Source organism: Aulostomus chinensis, chromosome 4 (genome assembly GCF_037954235.1).
Source record: "Aulostomus chinensis isolate RoL2024-O1b breed Wild chromosome 4, RoL_Achi_v1.0, whole genome shotgun sequence".
NCBI classification, from domain to species: Eukaryota; Metazoa; Chordata; class Actinopteri; order Syngnathiformes; family Aulostomidae; genus Aulostomus; species Aulostomus chinensis.
The window spans coordinates 10,869,819-10,896,856 of NC_141323.1; the positions used below are offsets into that span (position 1 = coordinate 10,869,819).

Here is a 27,038-nt window from a genome sequence, read left to right on the forward strand (position 1 = left end):
CACTAATTCGGGTGTAGAAATGATAATATAACAAATTCAGAATAGTAAAACAGGCTGTGAGGCGTGCTTTTTTTTGCCATTTTTATGCTCATGCCCTGATTTTAGGAAGTCTACGGTTCAATGCAGTGTTCAACAGTGTGAATTTGTAAATATCCAAAAGTAGAAGTTGCCTCACGCAGTACACGTGTCAGTCAGTGCTGACAATGTGATGCCAAGTTCTGTACATTGTTCTCCATCGTAAAGAAACAAGGAAATAATTTCAGACTTTAACCTCAACCGGGGGGGAACTAGTGACCAACAAGGAAGTGACTTTTATTCACTTTCTGTCAACGTCAGAGTTGCAGAGCTTCATCCATCGACCAGTTCTCTGCTGCTGATATGTAGAATCTTTCATACAGGAAATGCAGCTAAATTGGTTTTCATGAAGACAAAGTAAAAGAGCGAGCAGTTATTTTTAGTAGATGGATGATTCCATCCTCCAGGTACAAACTGTGCCTCTCATCTTTACATTTAGTCTCTTTGAACCGTATTGCTCTGTCTCATTATCTTCCATGCTGCTGCACATGTGATATTGATTCATGTGAGAATCTGTATCAGTCCTGCACATCATGCTGTGTTGAGAGTAAATATAAAATGTTTCCTAACATTTGGACCCATAAAATCCGTCCTTCAGTCCGATTTTCCTTTGAAGCAAGTGGAGACAACTGCTATTGGAGACCTGATGCAACTGATTCACTCATTGTGTCATCAGACTTTTGTTAGTCATTGTGAGTCAAGTCAGGGTGTTGTGGTAACATGATAGTGCTACAAGTACTGGGGGAGACTCTTCAGCCTCACGCGGCTGCCATAGAATGTTGGAGCTATGTTTCCTGCTGCAACAGCTAACGCTAGCACCCCCGAGCTAACATCGCTGGTTGTTATTGTTCCATGATGCAACAGGAACAGAGTGAGTCGCAGTTATCTGACATGAAACTCATTGACACACACATTTCTGTGTCATGTGGATGTAGACTACATTTGACACGTGTGCTCCAAGCTAGCTTGGTCTGTCTTGTATCCATGAAGAGGCTAGCAAAACAGTGCTGCTGCTTCATTTTTATTTTGGTCTGTCTTGTGTGTTGCCGTTGTCGTTGTTGTTTTCTTCTTTTGCCACTCAGTGCCAGTTCGGACGCCCACTTGCCAAACTGCCTGTTTCCATCTCGTATACGAACACAAGACTGGAAATAGAAAGGCGAGTGTAGTTGTTGAGTCAAGAGCCAAAATATAAGTGGAGAGAATTAAATAAAACTTATCTCGAACCAATATGTTTAAATTTTTTCCAAGTGTGTGAGGATTATTGTTATGAAGCAGCCTGAATATCTACGAATGCTTAGCTCTATGCAAACTACATCATTTTATGTTTAAAGTCCTTTGCCTGCGTTTATTAAAATGTGAATATTTGATAAATACATGAATTATTTCCGTGATTTCAGTGTGCGTATTAGGATTCAGAAGCCATCTCTCACTGTCATGTGTGAAATTTGTTTTACGACCGGAAAGTGGTGCGTTTTGAAGGCAGTCAAGCTCAACCTCTGCTGGCAGTTCTATCACCAAAAAAGCCATAAAAATGTGGATTAAGTTGACTCTCAGAAAATGGAGGTGAAGTCATAAACCCCGCCCTCTCCTCATCTGGCTGTGACCCTGGAGCATCAGAGGCGATAACTACCAGCGCTCCCCTCACAGATATTTCCTGTATACCGATGCAGTAAAGCGATAAAGGCCAGATGACAAGAAAACTCCTTTGTCTTTCTTTTTATCCGCTGCTCGTTGCAGCCCATCACTCCTCCCTCCGTCTCCGCCACATCACAAGACCCTTCATGCTACATCACATCCATCTCATGATTCAGTTTTAATGGAAGCTATTTATCATCCAACTGTCATCTCAGAACATCCATATTCAAATTAAATTGTTTTCAAGTTGCTGCTTAGGGAACCATGTTGAGTATTAGCATGCAGGGGTAGCCTCTCTGGTTTTGGGTGATATGAAGGAGAAAAAAAAAGATCTTGACCCACAGTTAGATTTTCTTTTTGGTGACATTTTGAAAAGCATTGGCTGGAAACGTCGGATTCCCTCTCCGCCCGTCCTCTGGCTCTCTCTGATGTGCTGAATGGGGCCTGTTGTTGTGTTTGGGAGGGGAATGTTACGAGTGGGACTGACTCGCTCCTGAAGTCTTTCTCCTGTCTGGCTTCCAGCTTCACGGACAATCAGTGGTATTGTGACAGCAGCAGCAGCATCACTGGTCTCACTTGTCTTTGCCTCATGGTTCCCCTCTTTGTGGCGGCGTGCAGCAGTCAGCTGTGACGGCATGAGCAAGTTCAGGTTTTTGGTGTGTCGGACCTGCTTGAACTGATGCGGACTAAGGTGCTGGCTGGCTCAGAGGATCCTCTGGACCGCTGGAAAAGAGGTGAAAGATCAGAAGTTGATGCTTGTTTTTTGTTCAGTGGCGACAATTTCTGAGATGATGATGATGATAACACAGTTTTTATTTATACTTAAAAACATTTCTGCAAGTTCCCAGTATGATTTTTGTTCATTTGTGAAAACGTTATGGAATTGTGTTTAATAGAACTTCTATAATAGAATTAAATCAAGTATCGTCACACAGTAATGTTGACATGATTACATGCTGATTCTCAACAGCTGTCTGAGGGCTGTTCGGTGGGAGTTTCTTCACAAGCCTTATCCTAAATATGGAGAATATTTGGCGGTAGATCATGAAGTAATGCAAGGTTGTAAATGTCATGCTTTAATCTGCATTGTGTTCAGTTTATTTTATTTTAATTAAGACAAACTTGTGCATATTAATCAGCTTTCTTTTCAGTGCAACAACTGCCAAAATCCACTCATGAGCTTTTCTCAGCCTCGAAAGTTATACTCGAACATCAGCAGGCAGAAAATAGAGAACTGTGATGCAGTTGTTTGTAGCTACATGGGTGACATCACCTGCTTGTGTGTGTGTGTGTGTGTGTGTGTGTGTGTGTGTGTGTGTGTATGTTTGTGTACAGAAAAGCATTGTCTTGTCAGCATGACGGCACAGTGAATATTTTTACTCCATGCTAGCATTCTAAACATAGCATCAGTCTGACGTTAAGCCTCAACACCACTAAAACTGACAGGCTGAGACTAAAACTAGACGAGGTCTGGGGGCAACTTGTCTCAGGAAGGGTCAGTGGGTTTACAATGTCAATTCTTGAATAGTAAACGTTCATATGCAATTCTTCTGTACTGGTCCCAACGATGTTTGTTGTTAAATGTCCAGCCATCACTTCACCATCATCCTTTGTCATTGGAACACTGGTTATAGGTCGAGCTTAGAAATCGTCTGTCTTTTCAAGCAGAAATGTCAAACATTTGTTGCTTCCAGACTTTTAAATAACAGAATATGATGCTTTTTCTTTCACTTGTTAGAGAAAATGAAATCTTTGCACTGTTGGATAGATATAATTTTGAACACTTCACTTTAATCAACAAAAACTATTCTCAATTGATCCTGAACAGAACCGGAGGGTGAGTTGATAATGATAATATTTGCTAGTTGCAGCCCTAATGAAAGGGCGCCATCGCTGCGGTGAAACACAGCTGCGCACCAGCAGGTTTGCCCCAATCAGGCTTCACTGTTGCTCTCCAACGGAGGTCGGAGCAGCAGGAGGCTGACCGCGCTGCCACTTGGACCTACGGTTTTGCTGCGCTGCTGCACCAGGGCAGCAGGAACCACCTGCAGATCCCTGGAGGTTCTACTCCTGAGCCGGCTCGCAGACCCCGCTGCAGTACAATCAGGGTTGTTGTTGTTGTTTTTTTTAAAGAGGGATTCTGGACTAGAAGAAAGACAGCAAAAGATAGCGTTTGTCATCATCACAGGCAAGTGTTCAGGAGAACCCTGAGACCCTCTGCACCAGCAGGACGTGGAAACCAAGTGAATTATTTGTGAACCTGATGGTTGGTTAACTCTTGTCACTTCTTATGTGGTTTAAGTAGGTTTGAAGCGAGACAGATGGTTGTTCCGGAGGCCCAGTGATGGGTATAATGGCGCACTGTGAAGCGTCTGCAGTTGCCACATTAGTTGTTTGTTGTCAGGCGGGTGACATCATCTGGTCTGAGTGTGTGCAGAATTGCGTCATTGTGTCACCATCTCTGCCACTCCACAAATCAAGATTCTACATGTTGCCGTTGAAGTGCGACTCATTGAATTTGTTAATTGCGGGCTTGACGTGTGGGAATTGCCATTTATTATTATTATTATTATTCAATGCCACATGTCATTGTACGCTCCAGGTGAAAGTGACTGGTTACAACGCCTTCACAAGGTTCTGGAGAGTAAGCTGTTTTCCACTCGTGTCTTCAAAGACAAATATTTGTACCCCCTGTGCACAAAACACGCAGTACAATGCTTCTAACTTTTCTACTTCTACTTGATCTACTTAGCGCTTGTATATTTTATCAGTATTAAGCTGTTGCTAATTTGGTGCCTGGTCAGTGAGGGAGCACATTTCTGCACTGATTCAGAACCTCATAACTTATGAGCCTAGTAACGGGACCCTGCTTCCTCCCAGTGGACTGACTCCTATCACGTACAGCTGCTGTAAAACTGGAGCCTACACAGGAAGTAATGCGCCTGTCAAAGCAGGTGATCAAAACTCTATCGTATCGCTCTCTGGATGGATTTGCTCCCTTTTGGCAACAGTGATGAGATGAAATCACATCCATTCAGTCTGAGGAGGATGTAAACAAATGTGCGTGTATATTTTCAACACGCAGGTATCACATCTCTGCTCGATATTGACCGACATACAAGATCAGGAAAGATGAAATAGTGTCAGAGGACCATGGATCTGCCCCAACATGTGATGGGTTCATCCTCTGGCACTGTTAAAGTTGGGTAAAAATCTGCTTCATAATTTTTACATAATCCTGCCGACTAGAAAGCCATAAATATCGAGGTTTCGCTGTTGAGCGGTTCGTTTCTAATGCGTGTCGTCCTGTGGTCGCTGCTTCTCGATTTATTCGGATTAGAATGTTTCAGTGACACATGATGGGTAATGAGACACCAGCGTGCTATGAAAATGACAGTGGTGTGTGGGCTTTACAGTCGTGCTGAGGTGGAGTGCAGCAACAAAGGACGGGAAATGAGTTTGTCTCCAATCAAGCTCCCCTCTATTATTACTATTATTATTCCTCTTTCTGTGCTGCCAGCATCTCCAAGAGATTAGCACACAGAAATGGCAGCAAGGAGCTGAAACACACCATGACTCCTTCACATGAAGAACAAAGAGGGCTAATTACAGCAGGCCGAAGAGGGCTTTAGGAGAGCAACGGAAACTAGATAGGTTATGATTATGCTCGTCTTGTCGTTCATGGACAATGCTGGCCCTCAAAGAGCAATGATTATGAGGAGGAAATGCAAATACGCTCCTCGATGCTGTGAGTCATGTGGCCCGCACTGTCATGGTCACCGGTTGAGGAAGAAACGTCTCATCTGGACTCGTGAGACGCAGAGATTTGCGCATTTTGCTGGACTTGCTGAGTCCAATGAGGTTGAAGAGAAACGTAAAGTGTTGTAGCTCTGACAGAGGAGCAAACAGCTGATCAGTCACGTGACTTAAATGTCTGCTACATCAGAACTTGTTTGGGAAAAAAAAACTGTCTTATCTCTTCTTGGGCATTTCACAGTGTGCGTGAATGGCTTGTTGAATATAATAACAGTACACCTCTGAGCAACCAATAGTACATTTGATGAAGAATGATCCAACTAATTCATCTCAATTTCCACAGTCTCAAATGTGCAACAGATTTTCACGGTGCTGATAAAAAGTGAAACGATCACAATGGGTGCTGCCCGACTGGTGCCCCCTGAGGTGAATTCCCAAGAGGAAGTGATAGCTAACGTCCTGAATTCACTGTTAGCGCTCAGAGTTGTGGCACATGAGCCTCTCAGCACTGAGCGTCCGACGTGACACGAATGCAGCATGAAGTGTGCAGGAGTGAAGGGCAAAGATGGGGGACAGGGCAGCATCCAGCTGGCCAGACGGGGACATTTAGTCATCAGGGTCACCGCAGGAGACAGACTGGCAGCTCAGACTGTAGTGGGTGAAAGGTCAGCATGGTTTGGGGGCGGGGGGGGGGCTGGTGACAGGATGGATCAAGGTTGTTGTCCTTGAAAGGAACAATGCAACATCAAATGCTGTTGAGCTGAGATGTTCTGTCATGGAATCATTGACACTGAAGCCCAAAAAAGTCCATTTCCTCATTTTGGTACAAGTACGGATGTCACTACTTGATGCTCCATCAGCCTCTTGGACTGTACCAAGAACCCAAAACAGTTCCTGCTCATGCTGACCTCAGACATCAGTCTGACTTAAAGGTGCGGTATTTAAGTGCTCTAAAATCACGCGTTTAAAGAAACCTGTACACAGAAGGCCACTGAGTAAGAGCTTTTTTCTTTGAACGTCAAAGACATCTATGTATTCTGTTGTAAAGATATCACCTGAGGTTTGTAGGCTAACCAGCTAGCCTTGTCCTGAAGTACTACTTTTTACCTCAAGAGGCGAAAGTGAGTCACTAGCGTCCAGTCGTACACCTGGCTGCCCTGAAGATAAAACACCCTGTAAACTTTCAGTCCCAATAGACCCCTGGACCCACTACAAGTCCATCAAACGCTCCACCATACCACCCCCACACACACACACACACACACACACACACACACACACCACGGCTGCCTGTGTGATCCATGAAGCTTGAAAAGGAGTCTAATTGCGTTTAGCTTAAGTCGGCCCACTCTTGAATACTAATATGGCTGTGAGGGATTCAGATTTAAGGCCAAGCGTCTGTATAAAGCAGTGACTGAATCCCACTTCCTCCCTAATTCCTCTCGCTCTCACTATGGGAACCGCAGGGCCTCCTGGGGTGGAATTCCCAGCAGAAAAAAAAACAAAACCTTTACTGTATTTGTGTACTTGTTTGCATTGTTGTGTGCAGACTTCCTCTCCTGCTGTGTGTGCTCTTGGCAGCCCACAGCGACACAAACCATCCTGTCATTAAAAACGCCAGCTGGCTCAATGAGGCACATGTTTGTTCACAACTTTTTGGAATTCTGGGCAAGAGGTTTCCTCAGTTGGACCTCGGAGAGCCAGAGAGGAAGTTGGAGAATGACAAATATGTCCTACCAGGAGGTGAAAATGAAGGGCATTGTGGATGTTTACAACAGACTGGATTGAACCAATGTTAGGTTTAAATGACGCATCAAGGTTAGCATCGCTCTGTTTCTAGCAAGACCTCAAGAAAACAGATAGATACCACTGGATCACTTTTGCAAAGTTTGCTAGCTAATTTGAGTTGTCCGAATAATGTAAGTAAGTCCACTTTGTTTGCATAACATTGCCCCCTGCTGAGGAGTTTGGCTAGCTTGTTAGCATGCTAACTCTTGTACTGTAGCTCTCTTGGCACACAGACATCTTTGACAACAAAGCTACTACCCCTCACTCTCTGTTAAATATTGTTAATTTTGAAGATTTCTTCAAAAATACTCAACATTTCAAACCTCTCAAACACATGAACAGTGTAAACTTGATCAAAGTGGAACAAGATCACAAACCCCTTATTTATTTATTTATGTGGGAGTTGATTTTAGGTGTTTTTTTGAGGTTGATTAGGTTGTTTTTGAGTGCACCGGCTGCCTGCCAACTGCTTCTCCTCTCAGTGTCTTTAGGTGTGATTCATTCCACGCCTCCATCACTGCGTGCCAGACACTGTACATAACATAAACACAACATGACCTCTCTTAATAGACTGTGTGAAAGCTTTGTTAACTCCATCCGAGGCTGAATCAGGAAGTGGCAGTGGGATCGCAGTAGGAGTGGAACCTAGCGTGGCAAATTTAGATTTACATTCGCATGTATAAGTGTCCTAAACACGTCCACACGCACACGTTGTGATGCTCAGGAAACAGAGAGACCTTTCTTCTGCGCGCTGACATCTCGCTGTCACAGCAGCCGTCAGAGTAAAGGAGGTCCTCAGCAGAACTGATCCCATAAAGACCAACATTATTCACCCTGGTTGAGGTCAGACGGACACACTGGCTGCCCTCAAGTGTTGCTGCTGCCGGCCTGGATTGAGGAAAGTGTGTGTGTGTGTGTTCACAAGTGTGTGTTCTCCATGCCTGCTCTTGGCACAGTAAGTTGGAGTAACACAGAGCAGGTCTGTGACAGACACAACCAGCTTTAATAAGGCGCAACGACAGTTGAACACCTCATAAAAGTCAGAGAACCTTTGAATCCGCATGAGGACTTGATTCATACCTCAAGAAGTTCTGCAAGTTATGAAGCTTTAAAAGTCAGTTGTCTTTAAGGTAGATTTTGGCTTTTATATTCTTATTTGTTGGGGTAAAAATGCTTCAGACAGTTTGAGCCTGTTGGTGCATTAAAAACATTAAATTGGACTATAATGTTGAGAAATGCTCTGGATGCTAGCTCCTTCATGTTTGCCACTGTTTAATTAAGTTTATCCTAATGTGTGTTGTGGGGTTCAGTGTCTTTTATCCCCCTTAGGTGCACAGGACTCATGGCTTCCACCCAGGGATGATGCTTTGTAGGGATGAGATCTAAATTCAGTGGATTTCCCCCCTAAATTAACTGTAATGAATAAACAGATAAATGTTCACGCACATTTGAGAGGAAAAAATGCACTTTTTTTGTGTTCCTTTGATGTTACCTCTTGTGCCAAAATGTCTACTCTTCCACCAACCAGCTAACAAAGTCAAACTAAGGGCTGAATTCTCATCGGACCTGCATTGAAATGTTACTTTCATGCTAACATTAGCATGCTTAACCTTCGCGGTCAGCATGGCCACCGATGGCTCTCTCTTGCTCCTACATAAGAAACACCACGACAGAGTGAAACACAGTTGCTCGTTGGGACTAACTCATCGTCCTCTCTCTCCTCTTCCTCCAGCGTCTGATACCGAGCAGGATGCGGCGGTGAAACTTGATCAGGAGCGTGCTGAGATCGTCGCCAAATATGACAAGGTACGCTAAGAGGAGATTTTTTTTTGTTTTGTTTTTTTCTCGTGGTGATAAAGAATCAAATTCAGCCAAATTGCCTGGGAAACATCATGATAACAACAGCGGCATGCGGCTCACTCTGTATTTGGAACATTTTCATAAAAACTGTGATTATTGTGTGAAAGCCTCAGCAATGATGGCCAAAGACAATGAAGGAGTTAATTAAGCAGCACCTATTCAAGAGGCGATCCAGAGTGTGAGCACGCTCAGTGGACCGTGAACTAGAAGGCAGAGGAAGACGGCGGCGTGAGTGGTTATTCATTAAACTAAACCTCAGAGTCAATGTGATGTCATGGGTGAAAGCTGATTTGATTGGCTCCGATCCAGAGGAGGCAAAAACCAATATTGGCTCATTTCAGACCTATTTGAGTTTATAACCTGCGTATGTGTTCATAATTGATTCTCTGAAAGGAAACTATGTAGAATAATGTCTGGGGCTTCTGGAGGAGTTACATGTAGAGTTACACTGGAACCCAAACAGCAGAAAAGACCGGCAGCGCTTTAGCCACATGTTACATCTGTAGAACCCTAACAGCAGCAGCAGCAGCAGCAGTCGATACGTGAGCACGTGAGACCTGGAAATGTCCGGCCGAGACAAACCTGCTCACGTGCAGCTCCAGTCGCGAGGGAGACTGGAAGGTCAGCAGCAACCAAACGACTGTTGTCCATCTGCTCAACGTGCTTCCTTCATCTTTCGTCAGGCATCACCTCATACATAACTGTTAAAGGTACATGTCGGGACGTTTGCAAAGTTGGTTGCCAGTTTGCTAGTAACTTCAAAACAAGATGTTGAAACGAACTTAACTAAACTTTAATTTTAAAATGATCATAAAATTCAGACATCCCTTGTTTTGCTTGGGACGCTCTTGAGTGAGCGTCTGAGAAAAATACCTTTATCTTATATTTACAGTGGCAGTGAATTATGTAGGAAGTCCTTGTGCTTCTGTTTAGTGTGTGCTGCAGTATGTGTTAATGTATGTACTTTTTAAAAGAACTAATGTTTGCTGTCCAACTTTTGTTCATTCTCAAAATCTTTGTCAGGGGAGAAACATGGGTGTACAGCAAGTATTCGTTCTGTCAGTTTTTTATCCAGATGTTTTTAGTGTAACAAGGATAAGAAGAATGTTGCTCTGACCGTGTATCATCCGCTGCTATCATTAGCTCCAATAATTCAGGACAAGAAGTCTCTGGTGTGTGTGTGTGTGTGTGTGTGTGTGTGTGTGTGTGTGTGTGTGTGTGTGTGTGTGCGTGCGTGCGTGCGTGCGTGCGTGCGTGCGTGCGTGCGTGCGTGCGTGCGTGTGTGTGTGTGTGTGTGTGTGTGCGTTTCCCAGCACGCTGGTATCAGGCAAACCAGCCCACCATGCTCGGTTTGTAAATTAGTCTTTTTAATTTAGTCCAGCAGGCTGCATAATCAAGCTGCCTCATTAAGAGCGAAGAGACCATGGAGAGGAGATGATGAAGGCGTGTGTATGTGTGTGTGTGTGGAGGCAGAATGAGCCACAATCAGAGCTAAATCAGTGTCGTTGTCACTGTTGGGAATGAGAGCTCAATGGAGTCAGTTATCACGTCGCCACACTCCTTCCAACGCTCTTGCTGCGCATCCGCTAACGTTCATTTGTGGATATTAAAAATGATTTCTTGTCTTGCCAGAGTGAAGAGTTTTGTTTTCTAAATGACTTCCACTCAGGCTTGACTGCTGGCTCTGATGGTTATGTCTGGATGGAGGGAACCGATAGAAGATATTAGGAGACAATATTTCATTTCCATCATCTTCTAAAATCAACATTTTGTTCAGATGTTCCCGCAGACACTCGTCACTCACACTCAAGTTTAGCAACCTGCCAATGAGAAGGATCCTACTGACTTTGATGAACTATTCTGAAATTAATTACACTTCTTCGTATTTAATCGTTAACCTAGATATTCTAGATGTTGATTTATTTCATGATGAATTAGTGGCCACGATGCTGCCATGGACCAGCGTTCGCTCAGCTGCCTCAGTGGTATCCAGCAAGTCTCCCTGAATGTTGTATTGTGAGAAGACACACAGACAGATTCCACACCTAAAAAACAGGAGGGGATAAAGCAGGTGTCTGGTATTTTCCCAGTCTGGTACTGGTATCTACTGCTGGCTTGGAGTCCCTAGGTCACATGACATGGAAGCTATTGGAGGAAAAACATTTTTTTTAAAAACCAATAAATTTTACACTAAAACAGTCATGTGACACATTTGAGGCAATGGAATGCAGGGAAAAGAGGTGTGTCCCATGTTTCTAGTCTGCTTCTACTATCTGCTACTAATTTGGAGTCCCTTGGTTACGTGATTTGCCAGTTATTGAAATAATAAAAACTGAATTTGGAAGTAAATGGGGGGAAAAAAGAGTATTCATGTGACATAAAAAGAGGTCATAAAATGCAGTACAAGAGAGGTGAGTACTGTGTTTCCAGTCGAGTACTAAAGAGCCTCAAGTACAGTTGCAACATGTTCAAGTCCCGCACAGCAGTTAAAAGCTGCATGGAGGGAATTATGAGAAGTGCTTTATTGGAGAGTCTGGACACACACATATGGTTGGAGGTGGGATAAAATACTGAGGTATTTTCATTTGTCCTTGTGTGTGTGTGTGTGTGTGTGTGTGTGTAGTGGTGTGATTCTGCTGAGGGAGTGGAGCAGATGCTGGGAATGGGTGAAGGGAGGAGATGATTTAAAAACTTTTCACCTCAACATCTGGTTGTCAGGCTGACCTGTGAAATCGCACACCAGCCTTCTGTTGCTTTATAAAGAACATTCACACACACACACACACACACACACACACACACACACACACAGGGAGAGTTATGCAGCAGCAGTACAGTTTACATTGTGGTGGTTTTGACGTCGTGGTATATCAGGGAAGCTGGTCTGGAGTAACAATCTGCCCTCAGACATGTGAGCCTCCATTGCAATACAATCGAGTTAGTGTAGGTAGAATTTAGCTCCCGTTTCTTCAGTCAGCTACGTTTAGCTTGAGACCTCGGAGTAGAAAAGCATGTGAGGTTTAATCAAATCAAGTCCACTTTGATTTGTCTTCTATTTTTAGTTGATCAAATTTCTGAACTCTGAAGTCATCACCAGTCTGCCTAAACTTTGTGTAAATGGGACAATGTTTTTTTGTTTTGTTTTTTGAGCTACTGGTGAAAACTTGGATCGTCTCCTGTTTATGCGTCAGTGTTACAGTACACGCAGGGATAAAAGAGGAAAAATACCCATAAAACACAAGCAAATTCAGCACGAGTACTTTTGGTGGTCAGATGTTTTGGCCTCATGAACAAGCTGTCTCGCTAACATATTCAGATACTTCTTTATGTATATTTGGCACAAATGTACTGTACAGTAGGAATGTTATTCTGACTGTGGAAAGTTGGATTTCATTCCGTGTTTCCAGTTTCATTCGGACCAACGCAATAAATCGTCTATTTCTCACACTGTGTAAACATGAGTTCATCTCAGAAACGGTCAGAGAATAACGGCAACGCCGTTTTCACCAAAAGGCACTTTTTTATAAAACCCCACCGCAAAAATAAACTCATATGAATCGAATTTTTTTGTACTCCCGACAACGTCCTGCATACAAGCAAACCAACTTACGGTGGTTTTGGGGTCCGGCACGCACCAGAATCTGGATCAGAGGCGTCAGTCCAATCTGTGCATGAATACAGCCAATATGTGAATACCTGATTCCGATATTCCCGATCCAGTATTCCGTCTCTACGTGCGGCATGGATGTGAACTCCTGGGCATGCTGGCGGAGCGCGTCATGTCCTGCAGCATTGGATGAACTGTCATGGCCGGGGACTTGTGTGCATAACGGGGCTGTCAAAGGGCTTTTGAATCTGTTTGATGTCGTTGATGTTCGTGCCAGATCAGCTCTTAACCTTACCGCAGACTTACCAGGATGAAGACCAAGACGGTTCAAATGGGGGACACGAATGAAATTCCTTATCAGTTCAAAGGGAAGCGGACTTTCCTTAGAATCATTCAACATCTTTGTCCTGTGATTCATCCTTTTATTTACACATTGTCCCTCCTTTTTTTTGTCTGTTTAATCCGTCTACGCGCTCTTTAACCGAGGCTTGTTAATTTCATTGGTCGATGATGGGGAATTAACAAGAAGGGTTTGTGGCGGGCCTGCAGTCAGACAGTGACGCAGGTGGGAGTCTGGATGTTCATTTCACACCTGTTAATAGATGCTCACACACACACACACACACTCTTGTCAGTGTCTCATAAACACACACACACACACACTTTCTCAAGGGCGCCAGAGTCGTGGCTCCTCTCGTAATCTAACAGCCAATCAAAACATGATTCTCTGCCCCCAAAGAACGTGGGTAGCATGTAATTTGGAGCTCTATCAGAAGCCATCGCTCAGTTCATCTCAGGACGCGAGCAGCGTCGGCCCGACTGCAGCTGAAGATCATCCTCTGTCCCTTCATGTCTGAGAAATTCATCTTTTAGTCTGTAAAATCTCTTTCAGAGGCCGAGGTGAGCCTGCTGCTGAGGTACAAATGTTCATTTCTACTCAGTCATACTGCTTCTGTTGTATTTTTACTTCTGTCTTGTTTCATTTACTGTGTGTGTGTGAATGCCAAATAAAATCATGAATTTGTACAATGATGTTGGTCAGTCTTGCTATTAACTGCCAGACCCTTGTTCTGTATTATCTTTAGTTGTGTACTGATGCCAGCCTTGTACCTTCATCCTTATATCATTAAAATCACGGTGTTTTTCATTTTGTCGCCTCACCTGCAGCTGCAGGGTTTAGAATACAAATACGGCGTTAATCAGGCTGCAGTCACACGCTTAGAACAAATGCTAAACCTTAAATGTTGTTGTGGTTTGGTTGAACACTTGTCGAATTCCAGAGTGAGCGAACAAGCCAGCTTGAAGCTCGTTGACTGCATATCAGCCAGTTAACTTTGTTAGCATAGAGGCTAACTCGGGTCTACAGGAGAACAGACACATCATCGCCTTTCATTTTAGCTTTGTCTCAGCTTTGGATGTCAGCTTGCAGCATTTACATGGCATTTTCTGGAGCCTTAAAGAAAATGGTCACCAACCTGGAAATGTCTGGAAACTTAAAAGTTCCAGAACTACAACCTTGTGTTATGTTTTGCAGTGACATCATCAAAGTACAACCCCTACATCCCTGGCGTGTTGTTGTGTTGCTCTTTCCACTCTAATATCATATAGTTGTTGTGGGTTTTTTTTAATCCAAAAGAGACTGAACCCCTCCAGAAAGACTTAGAATGATGAAACCCGATGGAATGTGTGGTTGATCTAAACTGAGAGACCACTGGGACGGTGCTGGAGGTCCTGACGAGGGTCAAGACATTTTCCTGCAAACTCTAAAACTGCACCACCGGATCAAAGCTGGTCTTCATGCTGGAATTCACGTCCCGCTAGAGCTGCAAATCATTGAAAGTTAATAAATTTCAACCAAATCCGACCAGTAGAAAGTGTCTGTTCATGACATGCACTGATATTTCAGCGGTTCTAATGCTGTTCCTTCATTCTCGTTGGTTCCAGGGTAAAGAGGCCACCGTGGAGCCGTGGGAGGACACCAACTTCCACCTGTATAAAGTCATCGACCGCTTCGGCTTCGTCCAGTAAGAACACACTCAGGAAATGATCACGGGCTGTTTTTGCTTCCCCAAAGCAGATGATAACACATGAAAGGCCAGTTTGAAGAGAAAAAGGGAGAAAATGAGAAGCTGTAAACAGGAGTGTAGCTGAGGGAAGAGTGTGTCTGTGGTTCTAGCGGTGCTGGTCGGGAGGCTGCGAGGCTCCTCAGCAGCACCGTGCTGGACTTTTATATATAGGCTGGCAGATGAAGGCAGGAAACAGCCTGGTGAGCCACAATCACAGGGTATCCGTGTCGGGACTGCGTGGTACAATCCAGACCGTAGGCTCATACTGAGGGATGATGGAGGGATGATGGGAGGATGATGGAGGGATGATGGGAGAACAAAACCTCTGGCTTACATGATTGTTGAAGACAGGAGAGACAGAAGTGTCCCGAGGTGAAGGTCATTGTCTGGGCACGGGAGGAGTGTGAGGCTCCGGAATGACACTTCACAAGAGGACAGGAGGAGGGAACGCGATTGGGATGGATGGATGTTGTTCGACGGATAGTTTACTGCACTTCTGCAAGACTGACACCTATAAAGTCTTATAAGGCAGTGAATTATTTCATCTACAATCTTGACTGCAAGGAACTGAGATGCTGAAGCCGCATGATTTTGAAGTATTTTGATTGATATTTCAGTTGCAGTGTAATTTGTGACACTGAGGAGAATGGTAATGTGTATGTTTCTAATGTCTGTAGAATATCAGGCGCAGGCAGGAGATCTCTTTATTCTATTGTTTTATGTGACAACAGAAGAGGGCGCGAACTCGTCGGCTCTCTGTTCCAAGAGGAAAATATCAGGATCGAGTTTCAGTAAAACCAGATTTATGATGGTTAGAAACCTGCGTGTGAAGTCAGATCGTGATGAGGAAAGCGATAACGTGTCCACCCCTGTTATGAGTCATGATAGACTCTCAGTCAGTAATTAACTCTGTGTACTTCAGCGGACAGAAATCTGCTCCACTTTCTTGAAGTCATGAACACAGAACATCAGCAGCCGTGCTCGCTTATCAGGTCGTACGGTTGGAAGCTCACACAGTGAACGGCCTTCGCTCAGTGGAGTTAATGCAGCGATGAAATCTTTCCCGCGGAAAAACAGAAGCCACATCAAGCAGTTTAAGGGTGTTTTCATTCGTTCCCCATCGGTTGAATCGAGTTGCGGTCGGTTTTCTGACTCGATGCGGTTTGCTCTGGCAGGTGTGAGTCGGTCTTAGTACGCTTCCAGATGAACTTGTTGCGGTGAGAACGGGATCAGACCTCACTCACGCTATAGAATAGTGACAGATGAGCAGTATACAGAGAAGTAAAACACAGGTCATTCTTCCTGTATTTATCTGCCAGAAATATCTGACCAGTGAACACATTCTTCTTCTTCTTCTTCTTCATCGTCTGGGTTTATTGGCAGCTCATAGGTGCGTCGCTGACACCTAACATGATTTGTAGTGACTCATTACTGTACACTCGGGAGACACTCCAAGTGGATGGACTAAAAATAGAAGAATGCTGAATATGATTTATGCAAACATAATGGATACCTTGTTTGTTCAGCCTAATTTAATGATGGAAGGACACAGAACATGCAGGCAAATATTTGTCTATGATGCTGCAGCAGCAGCCGAAGTTGTGCAGCAGTTTTGTTAAGAGCAGAAAACCAGAATCCTCAGCGTCTCAGGGGAAATCCTCCGATGAACCACCAGCATCCGGGACTTTGAAACACAAAAGCAGAGCCAAAACGGAGGAATGTTAAATCTGTTATTTCCTGTTTGTGTGATCGCTGACATGTTTGATGTTCCCCTCTCTGATAACAGTCCGGGATGGGGGGGGGGGGGGGGGGGGGCGCTCTGACCCGGATATCGCTTTGATTAATCAACATTTGCTGGAGACACTTTGAACAATACGTGATGAAATGGAAATAAAACGGCGGCAGCTGTCAGAATGGATGTGAAATTATAGTTTCCGTTTTTGTGCCGGCACGCTTGACTAAACTGTGATTCATACTCTGCATGTATGACAGCAAGGACACGGCTAAAAATGTACTGCATATAGAGAAGATGCCATTTATCTCCACCGTCTTCCTCTATTCTCATTCAATCCTTCTGTCTGTCGCCCCCAGTGAGAGTGAACTTCCATCCTACGGCTCGGTGGAGGAGAAGGTGAGTGACATATTCAGCAGCCACCACCCTTGCCGTCCCTGTTACAAAGGTCCTCGTCCCACTTCCTCTGCATCTGAAGAGCCATTAAAATCGACTCCCGGGAAATGACTGTTGTGCTCAGTTGAAGATGAGGTTCCCGCACGTCAGCGTGTTTTGAGTTACTGTAGCCTGACTCTTCTATAGATGTCGCAGAGTTTGAAAATGCAAGAAAAGCTGGAAGTTTCAAACTTGTGACGACGGTGGGAGGAACTCAGAATTCTTCCAGGTGTGGGAATGGTTGCTGTGAGATGCATGGAAGACGAAGAACAGTCACAGAACCGTGGTTCTTTCCCTCTCTGGCCTTTTCTGTGTATGTGTCCGCGCCGCCAGTAGGAAAGTGATGTGTCGGGCCTTTTCCCCTCAAACGCGGCTTTTGATAAATAGCTGTTAGCGGTGCCTCAGCGTCAACCAGTCAACAAACACTTCTGTCCCTCCTGGTTCCTGTTGTGCTGTGAGAGAACCTGAGAAAGCGCTAAAGAGGTTCCTCAAAACAGGGGTTCCTGTGTACCTTCTCAGACAGTACAACAAGGCTCCTGCCACCTTAAACCTCTGGGACGTTGCCCTGCGTCGCTGCTGCTGCCTGATTACTCATCAAAAGTCCAGCATGAAATTTAAATGCATGCAGAAACACTTCATGAAGCTGATGACATCAGCATCAGTGACGCGCTGAGATACTTCCTCTACGAAGCGTATGTTCCTCACTGTGAGCGTGTTAGCGAACGCCGCGTCCTCACAGCCGCCATCTTGGCCGTAGACTGGTACTGGTACGCTCTCGTGCGCTCAAATGATTTTGTTGTGCAGCAGAGTGTCTTCTTATCTGCACTCCAGGTGGTAGAACGAGACACCAAGGTACTAAGAAGAATCAGTCTTTCTTTGAGGCCTCTGTGATTGAAAAAGGGATTTTATATAAAAGTAGATAAACGGGCATCACTCGCACTGATAAGTTTCTCACCACACAATGGAAATCTTCAACAGTCTCATCCCAAGAAACACACACTGTTTGATCTTTTGTAATTGAATTTAGAAAAGAAAAAAAGTCACCGCTGCTGTCACAGGCCGTCCGTGCCGACTGTTTTTAGAACGCTCTGGATGCTTCTTTTAGATTTTAAACTAAAAATAGAAAAGTTGTTATCTGCTCTGACACCTCAGGGGAGGATTTTATATCCCGTTGTCAGTCTGTGTCTTTGTAATTTTATAAGCTGTTTGTGACATTTTCAAACAGACTCTTAACTTGCAAATATAATGTGAAATGCTGCTGTTCTTTCAGAGATCTCAGCATAAATAATGCACCAACCGGGGTGCCATGTCTCACCAGACTTTTTGTTTGAAAATATCTGTAAAACATGAATCGACCAGTTGCATTTGTGTTCAGAAAACTTTAATGGGAGCATCTCGACTGCTTCAAACACCTTCCAACATCTATCACTCGCAAGTTTAAAACTTTGCAACTGCCAAGCCGTCCTGACAGCGATTCCCCTCAGACACACACAAACCCAACAGAATAGAGGACATAAATAATGCGCCCCTCTGTTCTCCCGTGCAGCAAAAGCAGACGGAGTTAGAGCGGACCACCAAATGGCTGAAGATGCTGCGGAGCTGGGACAAGTACAAGAACAGTGACAAGGTGAGCTCCTGCTTATTGTTTGTCCCCGTTTGTGAGGAAAATGTCCGCATTAAATGTAAAACACAAGCCAGTTGTGTCAAGAGTGTTGACTTGACTTACCTGGATAGTAGTCTGATGTCAGCAGACCCCCCCCCCCCCCCCCCCCCCCCCCCGTGAGGAAGCCACGTTTACTCCCTCAGCGTGGAAGTGGACCCCGAAAACTCCCAGATATTCATAAATGAAAAACCCTCAGTAGCCAATCAGAGCGAGCTAACTACTAATGAAGCGCTCGTACCTGCTGGACGTTTGTGTCAAAGGTCAATAAAATTCCCTCGGTGGCGTGGAGGGGACGGACCGTCATCCTCGTAGAGTTCCAGCGCTCTACTTTCATAGCTGTAAGTAAGAAGAGGCGACGAGCCCAACCCGACCAGTACCGTGGGTACTGACGGATCCCCCAGGCCGCCACGTCTTTGACTGCTACATATTGTCTCCACACATCAGCACGGATGTAATATCAGTGTGTCTGCCTCGCACCAGGATGATTACAGTGGTGGGCGGGGGGGGTCAGGTACGGCCGGTGTCTCTCCGGTCCGGCTGGTATTGTGCTGTGGCCTGGAGCTCCTCACCATGTCCTTCATTTGTAGCTTTCAGCTGGGATTCAGTGTGAGTTCTCGAGTGTCTGGGGGGCTCTGAAATGTGAAACACCCCCCCCTCACTGGCGCTGAAAGAGCAGTCAGATTCCCTGACACCGCCTCCCTCTCGTTAGAAGGCACTGTTGACGGCGAGTAACGTCCAAGGACGCGGAGGAGCTCTTGGCCCCTCCCTCCTTCCAGCTCTTCATCGCCTCTGCCCTCTTTACTGCCGCTCTTTCTTCTTTAAAGCTTGGGGGATACTTCTATTCCTCTCTGTTAGTCAGCAGCGTTCGCTCGGCTCAGCGAGGAAACAGGTCACGCTTGATCCCAACACTCTTATTTTGTTTCCTCACTCGCCAGCTCGCTGATTAGCCTGCAGCAGGAAACAACAAGAGAGACGAGCAGATCCAAAGCACTCATAAGCTGTTTTATTTCCTCCTCACACCACACACAGCGAACTGGCCTCAGGTTGTAGCTGGTGTACTCTAGTAAAAACGTTGCCATGGTTTTTGTGGTGTCGGGGACACGGAGAGGCTCCACTTTCAGTCCAGCGCAAACATTCAGCGTATCGGTTCCACATATCGCTGGTCTGTGATATTTTCTGCTTTAAAATTGGTCTATGGCTCAGAAAAAATGAATTTGAATAATATTGACTTTCATTCCAATTGATTCTCCAAATGGAATTTCTTGCGTAACATGAGAACTTCTGCTCTTGTCATAAATGCCGACATCAAGATGATACGTGTCCGTGGACGTCTAGAACTTGTTATTCTCGCGACTGAAGTGCCAAAACTGTCGGACGGTTTACAGATAGTTGCACGTCCAAGAAGAAATCAAAGGACTTTCCCACGGGTCAGAAAACCTGCTAACGTTTGGCTTTTGTTTGCAACAGCAAAGAGTTTAATTAGCATTCACCCTGCAGGAGACGATCCGCTCCAGCTCTGATAGTCAATGATGTGAGCACAAAACCTGCATAGTGATTTGCCTCCGCTCACATACGAAGAGCAGTGTAGGTTCCACAGTTCCCTGCATGTACGCACCGTAGGTACGGTGGGATCAAGGTGTGTCCCGAAGCAACTGACTGCTGCGGTTCCATTCCTTGAATCATGGATTATATGATCATAACAACCAGGAAAGATTTGAAAATTTGGGTGAAAAAAATGCCAGTAAGTTTTGGGAACGTTGTGCTTAATTTTATCCCAGTGTGTTTGTGTACGCGGCTCAATTCAGACCAAGTGAGACAAATCTAGATTGGTAAATGTACATGTTTTTATGGTTACTGTCTTCCAAACCTCACAGTTTGTCGTCAGTTTATTCAAATATGAATGTGGAAATTACAGTCATTTTCGACATACATGTTAAAGAGAATGTACGTGAATGAAAACAAGCCCTAAAGTCACGGAACTGTGCTGGTAAAAACGTGTACGAGGCCTGCTGAATTGACTTTGGTCCGCCGTTATAAAGGCGAGTGTGATCGAGCCCGAAGCGTTTGCAGTGAAAAAGCTGTCAGCTCACTTCCCCTTGCTGAAGTACTTCCTCACGACTCGTTCTTCAGGTCGTTGTTGACTCTAAACTAATTAGTCTTCTTCTGGCTGGATGTTTGAGATGAGTGAATTTGGGTGAAAATGAGTTTAAACAATCTGGAAGAACTAAACGATCATCGTAACGTGTGTGTACACAAATATAGACTAAAACTTCACGGCTACGTACATGTGGACACACACAAAAACACACACACACACACACAGAGTTAAAGGATGATTAGTCCAACAGATGCTCTCATTGATTCGCTCATCAAAGCCTAATTACAAGGCTGCTGCACGAGAAACTAGTGAGTCCCAAGTGTGATGGAAGGAGGTTGATGGATATAACAAACACACACACAACATGCCGACGTCAAATAGAGGAACACACCGGCGATAAAGTGCCGAAGGTTTCATACGCGATTTGATTTATGACTCTTCACCAATCTCCCGTTACGCAGGAAGACCAGTTTACTGCTCATCAAAACTTCCCAGCTTGCGAATCCTTCAGAAAAATTTGGACGTCACATACTGATGACACAGGAGTAAATACAAACGTTCAATGAATTTTACGCTTGAGAATCATTCCTTTCCCTGTTCTTTGATGACATCAACCCTCATTCAAGTGCCGATTGGAAGACAAAAAGAAAGAATTGATGTACTTGTGAGGAAACTGAGAGAAAGAGTTCTCATCAAACATGACAACAGTTTACCTGTAAATTGTACCGACATTGCAGCGTTTTTATAGTTCTCTTTTAGTTAGAAAGACCAGGGACAAGACTTCTCTTTGCAGTCGCCTGTACACTTACCCACACACACACTTAAAGCTCCGCCATATTTCATATCTGCCGTATAACTGTTCTGGCCGGTTGAGTTTTAACATCCGAAGACTGTTCTGATTAGCCTTGCTGTCCCAGCAGTTTGGGTTTTAAGACTTAATCTCGCTCAACCTGAGTCCAACTGATTTTCCGTCTCTTTATGGATGCTGAATTACGCAGAACTCCTCTGAATGCATAGCAAGCTCGCTCTCCCTCCCCCCTCCTTCTCTCTCTCTCTCTCTTTGTTCACCGTCTGACTGGAGCTCATCCAGCCAGATGGCCACGCTTCACCTTCCAAAGCCCTTTGCTTTTGCAGAGAGAGAGTTTCAATTCACTGTTTGTATCTTTGACATCTCTGACACGCTCAGAGCAGCTTGGATTGTACTTTCCTTGACGCAGTGCACTGCAAGTAACATTTTTGGAGGTTATTTTGCCAATTTATATAGTGGACGGATCACGTATTTTGTTTCTAAAATGGACGAAAATGCGTGTCACAATTTTCCAAAGCCAAAGGCAGTAGATTCATATTGATAGTCAGATAAATTAATCCACTTAAAAGTAAAAGCTAAATAAAAAGTGAAAGAAAAGCAGCAAATCAAAATGCTGAAGGTATTTTTTTAGGTCAGTTACCAGCTTAACTAACAGAATGATGAGACACTTGCTGCAGTGAAACTCTGAATACTGGAAGTCTTTTTGTGGTTTGAGCTGCAAGCAGGATGAACCCAAAGCTGTTGAGTCACAGGTGAGGTATAAATACAGTCTACAATACAATCTCAACAAACGATTTGTGCTTGCATTCGGTGATTGCTCCTTGAAAATGTCATCAAGGACAAACTGACAATTCATCAGCGGAAAGCTCTCTAAAGGCCGTGTATTCTAAAGGAGTCCCCCAAGGTTCCGTCACGGGGCTCCCGATGTTCCGAGTGTTTTCTGGGGTCAGCGCACAAACGATTGCTGGTGATACGAAAACAGTTGGCAAGCAGTTCACTCGAAAGAAAATGATTCTACATTCAAGTGCAAAAGCTCAGACCGAGGTTTTTATTTTGAAACATAATGGCACAAAATACAATTTATTTTTATAAAAAGAGCAGAAAACAACAGAATCGTATCAAATGCATTTGCAGCCAAATTGTACTGTGACTCTGATTTGAAGAAAAGAAAACACTCACGCATATACACATATACGCATCCCTGCCGTAACATTTTAAAGAAATACGGTTTATTTGACTTTGATGGTTTTATTTATTTTTGTTTCAAAGCCATATTTCTTTTTCCTTTTTAGAAAAACTAATCGACACCCTGGAATTTCACCTAGCTCAGGCATACTGTCCCTGCAAATGAAAACATTCTCCCTCTGATATGAAGTGAATGCCCAGTCATGTTTTAGCTGGTCAAACTGGGAAGTAGAACCCCATGTTGTGATGAAGGTGGAGGGTGAGCAGCGGGTCTTTGAAGGCCTCTCCAACAATGACCTCCTGCTGTTTGTCCACCTCCAGCTGTTCCGCCGGGTCTACAAGGGAATTCCCCTTCAGCTCCGAGGGGAGGTGTGGGGTCTGCTGCTGGATATTCCTAAAATAAAGGAGGAGAAGAAAGACTTCTATGAGGTAGGAAACCTGGATCTGGCCACTATATTTACAGTCCTACTTAATAAAAGCAGCGCAGCTTCAGAAGCAGGCAGCACTTTCATTACTGTGAGCGAGATGTGGGTGTTGCAGCCTTGCTAATGTTTGTGTGAGTTCGAGCACATCACTAGTTTTCCATTCTGGATTCCATTAGCAGGTTCGGTGGCTGGTTTAACGTATCGCTAGCTTTTAGTTGCTGTCGGGGTAGTTATGAGTCGATGGCACATGCGGTAAACAAACAAACAAAATGGCAAGTATAAAGAAAGGTTCTCTGACTCTGTCACGCCCCCCGTCTGCAGAAGCTGAAGGCCAGAGCCAGAGGACTCTCCCCTGACATCCGGCAGATCGACTTGGATGTGAACCGCACCTACAGGGATCACATCATGTTCATGAATCGCTACGACGTCAAGTAAGGTCCCCGCACAAGCCGCCGCTGACTTTCATGATTATAATCAATGGAATCTGACCAGTTTGCAGCGCTCCTTCAAATTGACCGGTTGATTTCATCTGTACCTTGGAAATGTAATCGGCTAAGAATTGAAAAATACCAACTCTGACTCTTGCGGTTCAAGTCCAGACGTGGAAAGCAGTTGTTCCTACGTGGGAATAATCATGGGATGATGTCTTGTTTTGTTCCATGTGTTGCAGAAAAAAATATAATCATCCCTCCCTGAGCACACGGAGCAAAGACCTCATCTTCACTCACGCATCTAAATTCAAACTGCTGCTCTTTGACTGATGAGTAATCTAAAGGAAAAGTGTAGAGCAGGAACACGACGGGAGTTCGCACTTAGCGACAGAAATAGAGGCAAAAGAGCAGCTTCAAATGTACATTTGCACACCAATTATACGTGTTTGATGTTCCCAGTCTGACTCAAGAATTAAAACGGTTCAAACTGTTCTGCTGAAAAGTCAGTTGAGTGCAAGAATAACACAGGAACCGCAGACTTTCACGGCGTGGAAGTGAAGCGGCTCGGTTCTTAAGAAGCAGAGAAAAAGAGGAGTCACCGCTGCCGGTAGCGCTCGCGCTCTCTACATTCACCTTCACACACCTGAACCTTGTGAGACAAGAGTTTGGACCCCCGTCACCCCTCCAGTAACACTCGAGTCCTCGTTCGTGGAGGCTCGCTTGTGTATTTTATCGGGGAGCGTTGGAAAGCTGTTAGGATGGACTGGTTCACAACGGTGTTCTGACTCTAAACCGTGTGTTTTTTTGTTGTGTTATTTTTTCTTTTTTACCAGGCAGCAGGCGCTCTTCCACGTCCTCACGGCGTACTCCATGTACAACATGGTGAGTCATCTGCAGTTTTGGGCCGCAAACCCCTCAGGGTTGTCGGGGTGGTCGTACGTGTTTGTCGGCAGATGTTGACAAGGAGAAGATTTGTTTTTGGAGGACTTCAAATGTCTTCGTCAATGCTTTTGGATGCATTAAGTGACAGATTAATTTTCACCCCACTGCAGGCAGCTCAATCCGGCCCGAAACGTCCTGGAAAATCATCCAACGGCAGCTTTATTTAAATAAATCTCCGTGCAGATGACTTCACGGAGTTGCTGTTAATCTGATTCCAACAGAGGGCGCCGTCCACGCTGAGCTTGAACCAAAGCGGGCGAGTCCATTGTTGGTCTCGCAAGCGAGGACAGGATCAGAGTTACGACGAACCCCTCAAAAAAAGAAAAGCCGACCATCGGAGCGGTGCGTTTCGTGTCGAGCAGACGTTGAGGTCTTTAGGTTTTGACAAAACGGTCAAATTAGCTGCACGCTATCACCGCAAAGATACCTGTGTTTCAATATTTAGGGTTAGGAAGGTAATCGTACCTTACGAAGTACTTGTATTGTACACTCAAGCCAGTAAAGTGTCGTTGCTGTGTGTTTGTAGGAGGTGGGCTACTGCCAGGGTATGAGTCAGATCACGGCCCTGCTGCTCATCTACATGAACGAAGAAGACGCCTTCTGGGCTCTGGTCAAACTCCTGTCAGGGCAGAAGCACGCCATGCACGGTAACGCACACGCCCTCGACGCAGATAATTCTAGCGGGGCCCTGCGTGGGCACTCACCTGGTGTTGAGGTCCATGTTGTATTTCTTGAGAAATGAGGCGGTTCCGCTTCTCAACAGAGCCTGTAGTTTTTGTGTCACGCCGCTGACTCGGACGCACTGCCGCTTTAACTGTGTAGCAACATCGTGCTAATCTTTCTGACATTGTCTCTTTGTGGCCCCCCCATCAGGGTTTTTTGTCCCCGGCTTCCCGAAGCTGATGCGTTTCCAGGAGCATCACGACCGCATCCTGAAGAAGACGATGCCCAAACTGAAAGAGCACCTGGTGAGGCTTCATCGCGCTCAAAATTCCAAAAGGAAGCTTTGATTCAAACAGTGATCCCAAAATGTCAAATCGGGCCTGTAAAACTGCGATCCTTTTCTTGTGAGCACCTGAGTTTTATACCCCTCCATGGTGATTCTTCAATCTGGTTCTGAAATATTATCTGAGACCAAAGAAACCCATCCAGAGATAAGTGAGTGAGTTATACCATAAACGTGACACAGTGAGGCTTTTTCTTTTTCTTTTTTACATTTTCTGCATTCTTGTTGTTTTGTGCACTGAACATGTATACCGTGTGTGTGTGTGTGTGTGTGCGCGCGCGTGCGTGCATGCTACAGGACAACCAGGAGGTGTTGACCAGCCTCTACACCATGAAGTGGTTCTTCCAGTGCTTCCTGGACAGAGTGAGTTCATCCACAGCACGCTGGGACGTCACTGAACACAAAATACTGCGAATCGATAATTGGATCTGCACGTCAGTCTTCAGAGTCCAAAATTAAAAATACATGACACTTAAACACATGAGGACATATGATTAAGAAAAGTCAGTTTTTTAAAATCGTCTGGTGTGTAACTTGCGTTCTTGTTTCCAGACCCCCTTCACCCTGACCCTCAGGATCTGGGACATCTACATCCTGGAGGGTGAACGAGTTCTTCCCGCCATGTCCTACACTGTCCTCAAATTGCACAAAAGTAAGACTCGGGGCCCGTCCGTGTTGAGACTTTAGACTCTCCTGTCCTACACGGGTCTCACTGTGTGCTTGTGTGTGTGTGTGTGTGTCTTAGAACACCTCATGAAGCTGTCCATGGAGGAGCTGGTGGAGTTCCTGCAGGTGACTTTGTCGAAAGATTTCTACTTTGAGGACGACTTTGTGATCGAGCAGCTACAAGTTTCTATGGCGGAGCTCCGGAAGGCCAAGCTGGAGCTGCCGGCGCCAGGTACTGCTTGACGCACGCGCGCACACACAGATTGAACAGGGGCATCACGCGATTTGTTAGTGTTCTCCTGTAAATCTGAACTTCACTACACAGATTTCCCTTTTGTGTTGTTTTTTTTTTGTTTTTTTGCGTCGTTTTCTCCTCCCACTCAGATGTGATTGTTAACAACAAATGTTTGTGTGCTCCAGGTTGTTTGGGATCAAATATTCTACACAAACTTTAACCGAATGTCATGGCTTTCTTCAGCAAGCGGAACCTGCTCGGATCCATTTAGGGATCCGTGTCCCGTCTCCTCCTTTGTCCGTCCGACCTGTTTACTGTCCCCTTGCTGAAGAAGACTTGAGGATTATGGAGAACTACGACAGACATAATCAGAAATAGACTGATAAATCACCTCGTGAATAAAGAAAAGAATTGATCCGAACAAAAATGGCAGTGATCACAAGTTTGCAGGTTAAGTAAAAGAAATGGATATTTTAAAAAGTATACAGAAATAGAAAAACAAATGTATTTCTTTTCATAAATGTAGATTTTCTTCTTTTAAGTATTCATTTTTGTATCCCTGTATTTAATTATCTCCAAATTTATACCCTCTGTTACATAATGTAAACAGAGAAGAACAAATCAA

At 44.7% G+C, this 27,038-nt stretch overlaps 1 protein-coding gene across 4 annotated transcripts in view; it reads left to right on the forward strand.

The window, feature by feature from the left end:
* usp6nl (USP6 N-terminal like) overlaps positions 1-27,038 on the forward strand; it is a 65,040-nt gene that overhangs the window by 31,732 nt on the left and 6,270 nt on the right. For 3 of the 4 annotated variants that reach the window (XM_086201729.1, XM_086201730.1, XM_086201727.1), the window contains 12 exons: positions 8,987-9,060; positions 14,666-14,745; positions 16,879-16,918; positions 18,501-18,581; positions 23,030-23,137; positions 23,455-23,564; positions 24,398-24,446; positions 25,033-25,153; positions 25,380-25,474; positions 25,810-25,875; positions 26,065-26,164; positions 26,258-26,410. In XM_086201729.1, coding sequence (XP_086057855.1) covers positions 8,987-9,060; positions 14,666-14,745; positions 16,879-16,918; positions 18,501-18,581; positions 23,030-23,137; positions 23,455-23,564; positions 24,398-24,446; positions 25,033-25,153; positions 25,380-25,474; positions 25,810-25,875; positions 26,065-26,164; positions 26,258-26,410 — 1,077 coding nt within the window. Of the gene's footprint in view, positions 1-2,072; positions 2,445-8,986; positions 9,061-14,665; positions 14,746-16,878; positions 16,919-18,500; positions 18,582-23,029; positions 23,138-23,454; positions 23,565-24,397; positions 24,447-25,032; positions 25,154-25,379; positions 25,475-25,809; positions 25,876-26,064; positions 26,165-26,257; positions 26,411-27,038 lie in introns of those variants that run through there. The other variant, XM_086201728.1, reaches the window with a different exon arrangement.